The sequence below is a fragment of the Mycteria americana genome, chromosome 18 (genome assembly GCF_035582795.1).
Source record: "Mycteria americana isolate JAX WOST 10 ecotype Jacksonville Zoo and Gardens chromosome 18, USCA_MyAme_1.0, whole genome shotgun sequence".
NCBI classification, from domain to species: Eukaryota; Metazoa; Chordata; class Aves; order Ciconiiformes; family Ciconiidae; genus Mycteria; species Mycteria americana.
The window spans coordinates 8,531,424-8,545,276 of record NC_134382.1 but is presented as its reverse complement, the minus strand read 5'-3'; the positions used below and the strand labels follow the sequence as shown (position 1 = coordinate 8,545,276).

The following is a 13,853-nucleotide window of genomic DNA, read 5'->3' as shown; positions in this document are numbered from 1 at the left end:
AAGGGTGACTGTAGTATCAGCGCAAACCTGCCGGGCAAGCTCAGTTTGAACTAGTTGAACTATTTAGTTTGAACGGAACGTCAGATGCTGGGTGGGGAAAAGGAGTCGATGTGCCTTCTGCAGCCTGCTGTGAGGAGCGCCCATGGGAACAGTCCCTGCTCCGTGATTCAGAGGGGTGGGAGCAGGAGAGAAGAGATGGCCGCAGGGAAGGAGATGGCCCTTTTGCCTGTTTGCAAAAGCCTTGCAAGCGCTTTCTCCCCTGGATGCTCCGACACAACACGAGGTCACAACCTGGGGCCCTGCTCCTGCCAGACCCCTCCACTGCGAGGGCACGCAGCCCTGCGGCCGGCGCTGCCAGGCTGAGGCGGGCAGCCCAGCCCAGCCCAGCCCAGCCAGGGCCGGCCCAGCCTGTGGCACCTTCCCCAGCCTCCTCTGGGCCCAGGCTGCCAGCACCGACGTGCCCGCTCCGAGGACGAGGCCTCCTGTTTGCGAGTACCTTCACCCTGTTAAATGGCCGCCGAGGGAAACCCTCCCCACACGCACCCCCGCCGCTCCAGCCGTGCGGGCAGGGGAAGGCCAGGCCGGCCCGGGCCGAGCACCCTCTCCCTGACCTCGCTGCCCCGGGGCAGCAGCGGGCAGCTGCCCCAGGCAGGGAAAACCGGGACCCTGCGCCCGTCTGCAGGGCGGGGAAAGCGGCCGGGACCGGGGCGTCGGAGCGGGGGACCACGGGCGCTCGACGCCCCATCCCGGCCGCGCTTCACGGCGCCTGCGCGGCAGCGCCGGCGGGCGCCGCTAGGGGGCGCTGCCCCGGCGGCGCTGCCCGGCGGCGCTGCCCGGCGGCCGCCGGAAGTTCCGGGGCAGAGGCGGGCGGGGATGGTGAGCGATGGCGGGCCGCGGGCGGAGGGGTAGGGTCGGTGCGGGGTGCCTGGTAGCCCCGTGCGGACCGTGCCTCGGGAGCGCGGCGGTGGTGGGGCTTGCTGGCCGGGCTGTGGAGTGGGAGGCTGCCCGCCGAACGCGGGGCTGCGGTCCGGCCCGCGTCGGTAAGGACCCTTCGTTAGGCCGCGCGGCTGTTCCTCACGGCCTGAAGGCAGCGGGCGGCTTTTTTGCGCTCCGGTTTGTGCTGTGGAAGCAACACCTTCGCACTGAGCTGGGCAGAAGTGTGCCAGTGAGACTCGGGCTGAAGTTACCTTATTTTTAAACCTGGAACAATCGAAGCTTTATTAACCACCACTGCAACTCAGCTACAGCGGTGCTTGTGGGCCAGGCCCCTACAGCAGAATCCGACAGCGCGTTGGTAAAACGGGGAGGGTGCTTACAGTACGTCAGCCCATCTTTTTGGGGTTTAGGGTTAAATATAGAAGATTTTTTTAAACAGGGTGTTTGCCTCATTGAATAAATGTTCTTATTTTAACAGTCATTACTGGCTCTGACAGTGAACAAAGTGAAACAATATGTTAATATCACAGCTGACTTCCCAGTTACTGAAGGCTTCACGAATTACAGGTAAACAGATGTTGTGTAACCTAGTTTTCTTTTTTTTTTTTTTTTTTTTTCCCCTGGGGTAATTAGGGTCCCAGAAATGTCTTTTCCAGCAAGCAGTGCAAGAGTGGTGAGGCTGTTGTTGATTCGGTGGTTGTGGAATGTTATGTCTCTGATTTATTCTGTCAGTATTGAGTAGCTCTGATTTGACCTCTTTTAAGCATAGGAGGAGATTCCTTAGCAGCAGAAAAGCTTAATACAGCGAACAGTTCCTAGCCATTCCAAATTTCACTTACACAGTTTACACAGCAAAATATTGTATAATGTATTTTTCGCAGATGGCATTAACAGCAACGTAATTAAATTCAAATTAAAAAAAGACTTCCTTGCTTTTGTGATGGGAATATAATTTCTGTAAGCAGTTTCCTTTATTAGATTATTCTGGCCACAGTTGTCTGGTGGTTTGAGAGCTGAGCAGAGCTTTTCTTAAGATACTGTTTAAAAATTCTGCCTCTTAAGTGAAATTCTTTTCTTCTCAAAGGCCACCTTTTGCCAAGGTCAGTGTCTTCCTTTCTTTGCTCTCGTTCTACATCTGCGCACTATTGCACACAGCCGTCTAACAAGAGTGGAGCCCAACCTCAGCAGTGGTATGCTCTGGACCCTGAACTGGAAGAGGTGCTAATCCCCAGAAAACTTTCCATCAGCCCCTTAGAAAGCTGGCTGACAGTTAGATACTCCCTTCCTAAAGCAGAAGTCCTTAATGCTCAGGAAGAAGTGGGTTATGAACCTCTCCAGCGATATGACTGTCCCCCGTCTGATGAGGGAGCTGATGTGGAGGAAGGAGAGGGAGCACTTAGCAACAAGCTTCAGTGTAAGAATGTTTTGAAGATTCGCAGAAGGAAAATGAATCGGCACAAGTTCAAAAAGCTCCTAAAGCGAAGAAAGTTTGTACGGAGGAGGATAAAGGAAGGTCGCAAGAAGAAACGTCAGGTAAGTTCAAGGTAGAGAGAACTTCTGGACATAAATGTGCCCACTTCTCAGACTGCCCTCTGTTCAGCTATTGGATGATGTTTTGAGGTGGAATTGATTTGGGGGAAAAATGGCAGCAGCTTGGAGAGCCTTAATGAATTCAGTATTTACTGGTACAATAGTTTTTTCTGTTTTGTGTTTGACCTGTACATCTTCAGAAGTCGTAATTTAGAATATTTCTGTGGTTGCAAACATGTATGCGTGGTAGTTACTAGCATAAGTTTTCTTGCATGCCAGTAACTTATAAATATATGGCTAATGGAGAATAATTTTAGCGTTTGTGTGAAAGATTAATTCACGTGTCTCTTATATCAGGGAGACTGGTTTAATTTCTTTCTGGTCTTGCCAACATCCTCAAGTGCTTCCTGTTGTCTTTTTCTGTATAGAAGCCTTTTAGTTCCCTTAAGAGAAGGGGTGAGGGAAGACAAGGGCCTTCATTCACACTGTAGGTGTTCTCATTCAACACTGCCTTTCAATAGTCTGTTAGGTTTGCTATGATATATATAGTTTAGTCCATTCTCTGGTAATTTTCACCTTGCCTAGATGCAAATTGGGGTTAATTGTAATTCCATTTCTTCAGATTTGTAGGAAGCAGTGTTGAATACTTTATGATGAGGAAATCCCCTTAATTTTCTTACAGTTTTGTTTTCCATCTTCTCAGTTTTCCTCGCACAGGACTTTTAAAATAATGCTACCAAGATCCTTGTGCATTTTAATGTATTTTCTGCAGTAAGGCTAACTATTTTGACACTCAGAAAAGCTGCCTACTTAAAAGCATTTGTTTCCTTTGTGTGTGTTATACCGAGATTCTCCTTGAGGCACGTGGCAGTGGCTGAATACTTGAGTGTTGCTTCTGAGCTATGTTACTATTTTTTATTTCTTTTTCTGTTTTAGATAAATTCTTTTTTTTTTTTTTTGTTTTAGATAAAATTTGAGAAAGATTTGGAGCGCATCTGGAAAAGAGCTGGTTTGAAAAATCCTCCTGCGGGATGGCAAACACCCAAGATATTTCTGAAAAGCTCAAAGCAATAAAACCACTGTAATGAGTTTTAACCTGTAATTGTAATTAAAAAATATTTAAGTACATGGATTACTTTTAACCTTTTCCTGAGTGTGATGAAATTAGTAGGAAGAAACTTTCAATCTTGGTGAGCAATTCTCCAAGGGCAAACCTGACAACAATATGCTTTTCCTCCTCAAAAGAATGGTGTGAGCCCTTGTATAGTGACTTGGCACTGCTGTGTACAGTCCTGTGCTGCTGCCCTCAACCGTATGTCTGAGCAAAGGTGTCTTAGACTGCAGCTGAAATTCTGAAGTTGCTGTTTAAGGTTAGACTGAACGATGTACTATAAGAGCAATTGGTTGTGGGACATGGGATAACTGAAACAATTCTTCTGATTGTAAGTATAACTGTGTAAGACACAAGAATTTTGAAAAGTTCTTTTCAAAATCACATTCTTTTGTAGTCTTACTATAGAAGGGCTGGTGTCTACTGAGAGTTATGGTGAAATAGGAATTGGATCAGAATTCCATAGAATATATGTGCAAAAGCTTTAATTTTCACTTATCTGAAAGCCTCAGTGTGCACGTGCCTCAGACTGGCATTGCGTGAGTATCCTTAAAAGGCATATTTCTTTTTTCTGTTTTGTGCTAATAAAAAAAAAGTTTTTTTCTACGATTGACCCTTGTCATACAGAACATGCAGATATTGGTATCAGTAAAAGTTCAGAGCTAATTATTCATTAACTACAAAAACTGTTTTGTGCCCCAGACAACCTTGTTGTAATCAGCTGGTTTTTACATGATTGAAGAGAGTCTTGAAAGCTGTGAAAAATATAGACGTTTCTTTTAAACCCTGACAGAGGACTTTATATCCGGGTTCTGTTTTGTGTTCTGCTTTTGATTGTTTCTGTTTGAGGCAGCTAACTTCCCTTCTGTGTGATTTAGTTCTTCCCTGTCTCTATTCCAGCAGATAGATGGGATAGACTGACCTCTGAGAGAAAGGAGGGGAGAAGAATGAGCTCCCTTAGGCTCGTCATTCTGCAGCATACAGGGAAGCTACCCTGAAAATGCATTCCCTGTTATCTGCTAGGAGCCGAACCCTTGACTAAACTGAAAGGAAAGAAAAAAATAATCTGTGGAACTCATTGCTACAACGTACAGTTGAATCTCGTTGCAGGCAGGACAGGTGACTCCTTGCACACGGTGACCTTGTCTGAGGTTCTGCGTGTGGCTCTCTGCTGTTTTTGTCGCTGGATGGCAGTACATTCAAAGCCTCTGAAACTCCTTAGCCATTAATACAGAAGCTAGCTGGCTCTTCATGTCGGTATTTTAAGGAAGGGGTACACCCACATTTAAAAATTGACTAATCTTGCTAGAGAACTGTTGGCATGCTGAGAAGTGTATTGAAGTCCTGTAGAAACATGTGGTTAGCACATTGTTGTAGTTCTTTTTTCCAAACATCTGTTAATGGTAGGCAACTTCGATCAAAAAAATTGAAAAGATGTTCCATCCTTTTTGTGCTTTAAATAGGCTGCAGTTGCTTTTAACCAAGACCAGTAGGACTCTGCCCTTCAGCCTCTTGTCAGGATTTCAAGGAAAGAGGAGGCTATCTAGCCATAAGCCTTAGAAACTCGCCAAGCAAGAGAAATTGAGTGTTGATTCTGGTTTACAGGTTTGTTAAATATGCAGAGTGCATCTAGGTGTTTCTAAAATACCAATACGCATTCCCTGCATAAAGGTGCATAGATGAAAGGCTGGGGCCTGTGAGGATTAGCACCTTTGAAGTCAGGTCCATGTCTTTTTTTCCCCAGTCATGTTTGTTTTAAGAACCCTTATGCCAGCATTGTTCTCAGTCAGTCCTACGGCTTCTCTTACTGGCTCTTAGTCCAAGCTTGCTGTTTTTCTGCCTAGGGAAAAATGGTAAGCAGTTTGCACATTTCCAGGAGATTGTTGGCTGCTGAAGAGTTGGGATGCCTTTGGAATTACATGGAGCAAAAGATTTTACAGAAGACAGCAGTAGCATGCCCTGCTCATTTATCAGTGCTGTACCTCTGATTCCAGTTTTGAGGTTTATTCTTCCTTGATTTTGTTCTTGTCTGACTTAATCCTCTAACTTGCATGTTTGTGCTCTGTTGTAGTCTCTAAACCTACAGACTGCCCCAGGGTATGTTACCCATTTTTCCCCAGTAGGGCTTAGGTTGATCTTATCTCTCTCTACTTTGACATAAAAACTCTCTTCCTCTTGGGGAGCATCATGATGGTGTTGTAGATCGCAAACTTGTCCATTGTACTCACGTCTGCTGGGATCGTGCATGCAGAGAACTTTGTATGCCATTTTCCTGGATCAGCCCCACCACCTTGCTCGCTAACTTGTTTTTACATTGGGCTAGTAACTAGAAAAGAGAATTATTGAAATAGTGGGAATTGCAAAGCATAATCGTTCAGTGCCTTGTGATGTTCCAGTGCAAGTGAACTCCTGTACTATGACACCGATCGTGTTACGTTAGGGTACCTGTGTGGTGAATTGCAAGTCTCCATGAAGTAAAGTAGCTTATTAAGTGGTATGCTCTCTAAGTAGTAGTCCAGTCCTCCAAATGGTAGTCTGCCAAGAGTACTCATTACTTTTACATCTATTGGACATAATGACACAACCACGTATGGAAGTCTGGAACTACTGTGTAATTTCCAAAAGTGTCTGTAAACCATCTGTGGCAGTTACTGCCAGTCTTTGTCATATAAATGCTATATTCCTTTCTGCTCAAGTACCTCAAAGCATGTCTCACGATTTGTATTTTCTTTGTGGCAGATACTGCAAAGTCTCTCTGTCTTACGTGGCACTAATCAGATAATATATGCTAGGATTCTATCAACTTGCTTTAACTCTCTTGACCAGAGGATGCAATTTTACTGTCTTTCCCTCTCTCACTTTGCTAAACAGGGAGAATCAGATAGACGAAAGCTGCACCTATTTTTCTGTAGGGGGAGCACGAGTACATAATATACTGTTCACAAAGCTTTATTATGAGTTGCTGTTCCTCTCCAAAATATGTGTGTACCAACGTACCTGCACGCTTAGTAAATGTGTATGTGCATGTGTAGCTGTGGTAGCAAAAAAAAAAAAAAAAAAAGGGCTGCAAACGGGAAAGGTTTGGCTTTTATGACTCTCAAAATATTTAAGACTTGGAAGATTTTTCCTTCATCTCCTCATTATTCTGCTGTTCTGAGAGGACATGGTTGAAGGTCAGCAGGAAGTTGCTAGAGGAATTCATGCTCTGTATTACAGAGGCTGGAGATACCCAGTCGGATGGTGTTTTTATGTTTGAAACCGCCTGACGGTCATTGGTCTGGAAAGGTCCCTCAAAATCGGAATATAAAACCAATTACAGTCATGCCTACATCCCTCATTCTTGGATTGCATGCACTTAGATACAGACAGCAAGCTCAGTTAGCTGAACAGAACATCGAGTTTGGGAGTTTTATCACAGCCGTCAGGTTTGTGCTGAAATGAGCTGGCTCTAAACTAGGAAGTCAGATGACTCAGAAGAGATGAAAGTTCTGAATTTTGCTTCCCTTAGCCAAAGCATCGTATTTCAAACTCTGAGGGTGTTCTCTCTTTTGGAAAGGTCAAAACCCAGCAACATGGTGGTAGTGGGCTTCTGACATAGATGTAGCAGAAAAACAATTTCTTTCTAATGCTAGCAAATAATGGTTGCTGGCAAACTTGAGATTCTAGTTGTCTCCTTGACCTGGATAGCAATATTTCTTACTAGGGTAGGAATTAAATGCCTTTTTAGGAGTCTTCTCTAGAAAATGTATTGTTCAATTGCATCAGTATGGATTCTTGAAGCTTTTTAGAGGATTCTGGACATACGATAACAGTTCTTTCATCCATACGAATCCAATTTAACATACAAATGGTGAGTGGTGAGATTTGCACCCAACCATACTCAGTCTTCTGTATGCACTGGAATTGCACTCACTTGGACAGCTGAGAATCAGGCCCGATTGTATACGGGAAAGGGAGCAATGCGAAAGAACTGCTTGCTGCAGCTTTTCCTCACCTATTGTGTTGTCTAACACAATCCAAGATAGGTTTGCTTGGCACAGGGTGGAAAAGCCTGGATCAACTGGCAGTACTTTGCATGTCCAGGTGATTGCTTAGTGGTAGAGATGAGGTATTAGCAATGGCAAGAGATTTTTAGAAATAATGCTGAAGCAGGAGATCTGTGATACTAATGGGGAGTAGAAAATTTATTTCAATTACCTTTTGATAAAGATAGCAACCACACTGAGGTGTCAATCCTACTCCAGTGCAAATGAGGAAGCCAGAAAGGTTGGTCTCTTTGGTAACAAGGATTGAACCCCAAATGGGTGGAAAGTAGAAACATTTAAAATGTGTGTAAATTGCAGCAGCTTAGCAATTTGGCTTAACCTCTTCGTTCAGGTTAACAAACGGCAGTTAACCATAGCACCTCTGATGCTCTGGAGTCTATGGAAGAGATTTTAGCTCTATATGGCAGCCATTTGCTCCAGTTCTCCACAGAAACAGGCTTCTTGGTAATTGTCTGCTGTAGTTTTGCCTCACTTCAAATTAATTCCAGTCAGCTTTGAGTTTGTCATAGGAAAAGGGCAAGTCCAGCAGTCAATACAAGATACTACTTTCCTTTGGAAATCTCGTGCTTACCCTGCAAAGCATGTTGGATAGTCTGCTAGCTGTTAAAGCAGCCCTGAGGTCATGCAGGCAATGAGTCTGAGCTCACGGATGCCCTCTCCGTGCTGTCCTTGGCACAGGCAGAAGGACAGTTTGCTGGCTGTCCAGGGAAGGAGTCATGTGGAGAGGAAATGGAGTGGAATGTAATGATGGCTCCTACAGCTCCTGCTTGTGAGACCAGACCTGAAGCTGATTCAAACCAGGAGCTGCATAGGTTGTAATGAGACCGAAGACTTTACATTGAAGGAAAACACTGATCTGAGTTGAGGCTGTTTGTAGACATGCAAAAGGTTTGAGTATCCTTAAATCCTAAAGCACGGGGAGTCTGGAAAAAAAATTTATGTTGGTATTACGCAGACAGTCAGATTTTGTTAGGCTGATGGGCTGTCACCTTGAAAGGGTCCAGACTGAAAGAGTTTGTTCACAGTGTTTTCAACTATGATTTCATGAGAGCAGGCACGTGTGTGTTGAAGCGCTGAGGACCGGCTGTGGGATGCTCTGTAAACCTGGCTACACACAACTGTAGCAGCAAATTTAAAGAGAAGTATTCTTCATGGTACTGTTGTATTAGCTCCTGATAGGTAGTGTGCCTAAGAACCTGTTTCTTTGGAGTGTGGTTTTTTTGTGGTGGTGTTGAGTTGTTTTTTTTGTTTGGGGTTTTTGTTTGTTTGTTGGTTTTTGTGGCGTTTTTTTTTTTTGTTTGGGGTTTTGGTTGTGTGGTGGAGTCTTTTTGTTTGTTGTTTTGGGTTTTGTTTGCTTGTTTGGTTTTTTACATCAGAGAGAGAGGGCAGGGGTGATGCCTCCTCCTTTGCTGCAGGAGGATTTCTCTGCATACCGTAACTCTGGCACTGGAAGCCCAAGTTCTTTTTATGTCTGTATTGTGGGAACTGTTGTTCTCTCTTACGTTAGTACACTCAGGACCAGTCTTAAAGGGAGTACATGTTAGCCCATGTCATGGAATGTTCATGAGCATCTGGTGTACAAAACACACCTTGCAGGGGGTTAACAGGACCTTGCTCCTTCTGTTACCTGACCACCATTGCCCAATAATTCCTGAGCAAAAACAATGTGTACCTTTACTCTGGTGAGCTAACACCCATATTAAATGGGACAGTTTCATATTAAAAACTGTCAAAATATTACCTAGGATAAGTTGGTGTATGTACATTGGCTTCAGTAGCTCTGACTTGATCCTTCTTAAGATACGAAGCCAGCTCTACTTCAGTGGGTGTGAACCCTAGTCCATGTATTCCAAAGTTAATAAACCATGCTTGTTTATACTAGCTGAAAATCTGGCTGAAGTGATCTTACTGATCTTGCAAACAGCACCTGTGGATAACTAAAATTACATCTTTTCTTTTCACCATTCATGCTGTTGGCATTTCTGTTCTGACTGTGAAAATATCCTGGTTTGGGTTCGTTTGGGCTGAGCCTGGTCGGTTACCCTCCAAAAATAACAGCTCTCTGTACTTAACGTGGAGCGTTGCATTTGCAGAACTGAAATAGTTTTGAAAAGTGGGGTTTTTTTTCCTACTGATTTTTTAATTTAAAAAAAAAATCAGTAACTGTAGCTCTTGTAGACATCTAAGCTAGCTTTAAGCAAACGGAGTATGCTGGCTTTCCCATGGAAGTATCCATTCTTGCTTGCCTTTCCCTATGAGACAGAGGAACAAAACTGAAATGAGGAGTTCTGGAAGTCAGAGAATTTAAGACGACCATCTGCTATGTCACTCTTCTGTCAATTCCCTGAAGTAAGACTGAATGTTTTAGTCTTGCTCGCTGCATGGGCACTAATGCATCCTTCCTCTGTTATGCTAGTTACAAAACTTGTAAGAACTATAAAACCATGAGACTTGTCCCGGACTCTTGAATGTAGCTGAAATTGGCTATTGTGTTTCAAAATAAAAGGAAGAAGGAGGAGGTTGAATGGACAGTGGGATCATGTAACTGCATGTGCCTTCTTTCCTTAGGAAATGTGGCTAAAATTTTGTTTAAAGTAGACAAATAACATGAAATAATTGGCCAAAAATTAGTTTTTTCACTTGTTCAATAGACAAGACTTGGTGCTGATCAGGGAGGCCTTGTGCTGAGGGAGTGTCACTGCCTTTGGTCTGTCTAGGTCTGGAGAAAACACTCCTGGAGCCTCTCAGCAGCTGCAAGCACTTCAGAGTCCCATAACCACTTGCAAAGTGATTGGTGTTAAGACAAGGATGTGGAGTCCTGAGCAAGGAGTCAGCACATCAGGTAAAAAATGAATAGCTTGGAATTTGTCAGGTTTATTTTAGGGGCATTAACAATTCATGGCAGAATGCTTCTGGCTGAGCTTTATCACCAGCCAGTGAGGAACTGGTTAAATTTGAAGAATAAGCAGTCATAGAAGAAGGTGCCAAAGGAAGAAAAAAACCAGTAGAAGAAACTACAACAGTTATAGTCAGCAATGTGACTATGTGTAAACAGCACCACGTTACTCACCAGCTCCATTCCCTGGGTGCTTTTGAGTCAGAGCTGTTTCCTCTACCGACAAAGGGTTTTTGCTGCTGTCAGCACTGAGGCAGCTAGCTCATTATGGAACAGCCAGCTGGAGTCTGTTCAGCAGCAGAATCAGCAGGTACATCCTGAAGGCAGAATCTGTGACTGGTCACCCAGGCTTAGCAGGCCTTGATTTGGCTTCCCTGACCATTCATATTGTTTCAGTTACTGTCCAGAAGATGCTGCTGCATATGATCTTTTCTGTTGCTTTCCCTAGGTCTGAATGGGTATCCTCCAGAAAACTCGCAGTGCCTAATTTTACTGTCTTTGTGATGTGGGAGAATGGCCTATATTAGCAGTGGCATCCTGCCATCTGTGAGAACTTCTGCTGTAGGCCCCTTGGAAGGTAGGACGGAGCTAAATGTGTCCTACTTTCTGATAACATCATCCAGCCCTTGGGGAAGGGAAGAGGGTTGTAGCCCTCGGAAAGACAGGAAAGGCTTTCTCTCACAGTAATTTATGCAAAAACCTGGGACTGTGAAGAGAAAGCGGAAAATAACCATCTTGATATCTGTGCCTTGGGTGTAACACCTTCTCCTTGAATGATTTCTAATTATGAAATGGAGCTGGGGAGCGGAAGGGAGAGCAAATAAAAAACCACATATGTAGCTTTCAGTGTAGGGCAAGCTGCTTCTGGAGTAGGGCTGCTAGGTTAAAGTAACTTGAACATTTCCACATTGTACTGATGGAGGAATATGCATGACCGCATTTGGTGTCATGGGGCTGCTCCCCAACTTGGAGTGGGAACTCTAAATGAGCTTTACTGGTCTTTTTGGGTTGTTGTTGGTTTGCCCCCCCCCCCCCCTTCTTGAGATGGTTTTTGTTACCCAAGCATACACAGGCTGTGGAGGGGGATGACAGGTTCCATGGCTCTGCAGAGCTCTACAAGCTTGTTCTGTTCTGCACAGCTGTGAGGAGCTGGACTGGGAGAGAGCAGTACAAAGTATGTATGCTATAAACTGGGCACTGGTACAGATCAGCTCCAGGCAAAGCTTTCTGTTGTGTGCCTGCCTGGGAATTAACTCAACATTAGCACTCGGGTTTCAGGTATATGCTTGGAGAGAGGAATGAGATCTGCTCTGTTGAGTCAAGGGGGAATTGTCCTCTTCCGTTCTAAAGAGCTATTGCAAAAAGCCTGAAACAAGCAAGGGGAAGGCCAGTTTGTTTGCTGTGTATTCCAGCCTGGAGTAGGTCAAAATCGGCTGAGAGATGCTCATAACTTCGGCTGTATCCTACTGAGTGATCATTTCTTTCCCTTATGCAGCTTAGTGTCAGTGTGTCTCAGGGTCCTGTAAGCTGCACTGAAGGAGTGTGGTATGTTAGATGAGCAGCTTTTCCCTTTTGCCTTTGGTGTTCAAGAGACCTCTAGCAATGTTCTTAAAAAAAAAAAAAAAAAAAAAAAGTGCAGTTTTCCCCTGCAAGTATCAGCTCTGTCATGAATAAGAAGGGAACTCATGCCATGATGGAAGCTGTGACTTCTGCTGAAGGGTAGAATTAGGTGCTTGAGTCTTTGGGAGTAATTGCTGATTTCACAATGTCAGGTTAAGTTAGAAGGGGTGTGTGGGGCGGGGTCTCCAAGTTTATATTCTTTCTTTCCTCTGTCCTAAACTATTAAATAGTGGCTTTTGTTTTGTGAAGCACCTGCCATGTTCCGCTCCAGAATCGCAGAATTACATTTTTGTCATGAGTGAACGTGATAATTTTGGAAAGTGCTTTGGCATTTTGGGTGAAGGCACTATGGAAATGTTCCTTCAGTTTCACTAGAAAGTGCTAACAGCTAATACTGGCTTAGTGTGCTTTGGAGGGATGCTTTCACTTACTGTTCTGCACAGTAACTGAGACACTGACCCCTCTACTCCCTAATTCAAGTACCACATTATTTTATGGAGCCAAGAAGTACCAGAGGAGCAGCCTTCTCTGCTGTGGCTCTGTCAGGAGCACCTCATTCATTATCTGTCACTGTAAAGAGCCAAGTTTCTAGAAATTTACAGGATCTGTATTTTCGTCAGCTAAACCATTCCCTCTGGACCTGTTTGTTGAAAGTAATTTTGCTAGAATCATCATGCTGGGGTATTTCACTCTTCCATAACTCCTCAAGGGCCACTTGGACAGCGGGCAGTTTTTGCAAGAAAAATTAGGCAGAATTGTGTGCTTTTCAACCATTTTTCATAAACAGCACTTTTCAGAGGATTCATTAACTTCAGAATAGTGTTAATTTCTTCATTGATAGCTGGCTATTCTGGTGTTTATGTTTAATGAGCAGGTAGAAAAGCACCTCAGCTATTGGTTGATTTCATGGAAGAAGGGGATAGTAATGCTGCTTATTAGAGTGAGAAGGCCTCGGAGACTAGAGAACACTGAAAGGTGCATGTTATACCACTGGTTTAACTGGGATTATTGTACTACTTAAGATATAACAATAAATGAGGAGCCAGCAGCTTCTGAGCTCTGACACGTTTCCTCTGTGATGTTTGGCAAGATACCAAAAAATTTTGTTTCTCATTTTCCTCCCTTTCTTAAAGGGGATGAAGATCTTTTTCTTCTCAAAAGGGTGGTAGGAAGTTAAATTTTGTACTGTAGTATAATACTCAGATCTCTGGATAGAAGGAGCAATCCTGGTTCAAGCAAGTAGGTTTGTATGCAGAAATGGAACACCTGATTTCTAAAGGAGGCAAAGCAAGCGGTACCCTGTTTTCTTTAGCTAAAGTGATGGTTGCCAGAGTCCTCTTGGATTGATCTAGAGCAAATACACAATTCACATAGACTACCCTTAAAAATTGGCCAGGCTCCATGTTGGTGTGTCTAAATTTGGCAGCAGGATTATATTGCATTATGGAAAGCAACCTCCTTTGAGCCAAAGTATTTTTATTTTAAATGAAATGGCCTGCAAACCTGAGGTAAATAATAAAACTCTCTGGGATGCAACCTTTGAACACCCTTTTCAGAGCCAACCTATTAATTTTTCCACTCTTTCCCAGTCATTTCTGATCTCAAAATAAGATGCTGTGCCTGGAATCCCACTGCTTAATTACTTTAGGCGGGTGCAACAGATGGGCTGCAATTAGTGTGAGGACTGGAGTTTCCTTCAAAAGCTCATAGTACC

General features: G+C 44.0%; 1 protein-coding gene across 3 annotated transcripts; it reads left to right on the top strand.

Annotated features, from left to right (window-relative positions):
- Nucleotides 1-840: 840 nt before the first annotated feature.
- Nucleotides 841-4,183, top strand: AURKAIP1 (aurora kinase A interacting protein 1). Of its 3 annotated transcripts, none has more exons than XM_075520414.1 (4): nt 841-876; nt 1,415-1,503; nt 2,021-2,469; nt 3,433-4,183. In XM_075520414.1, exons 2-4 carry the CDS (start codon nt 1,452-1,454, stop codon nt 3,538-3,540), a joined length of 609 nt encoding a protein of 202 aa, XP_075376529.1. In that variant the 5' UTR covers nt 841-876; nt 1,415-1,451; the 3' UTR covers nt 3,541-4,183. The 3 variants fall into 3 exon arrangements, with proteins under 3 accessions (XP_075376529.1, XP_075376528.1, XP_075376527.1); XM_075520413.1 differs by having other exon boundaries at nt 871-905; XM_075520412.1 differs by lacking the exon at nt 841-876 and adding an exon at nt 912-1,040.
- Nucleotides 4,184-13,853: the final 9,670 nt, after the last annotated feature.

Excerpts from the sequence above, each read along its gene's own strand:
- AURKAIP1 (XM_075520414.1), top strand. The coding sequence starts at position 1,452 with ATGTTAATATCACAGCTGACTTCCCAGTTACTGAAGGCTTCACGAATT. Across the intron at positions 1,504-2,020 it reads GAAGGCTTCACGAATTACAG|GCCACCTTTTGCCAAGGTCA; the intron begins GTAAACAGATGT and ends TTCTTCTCAAAG. Across the intron at positions 2,470-3,432 it reads GTCGCAAGAAGAAACGTCAG|ATAAAATTTGAGAAAGATTT; the intron begins GTAAGTTCAAGG and ends TTTTTGTTTTAG.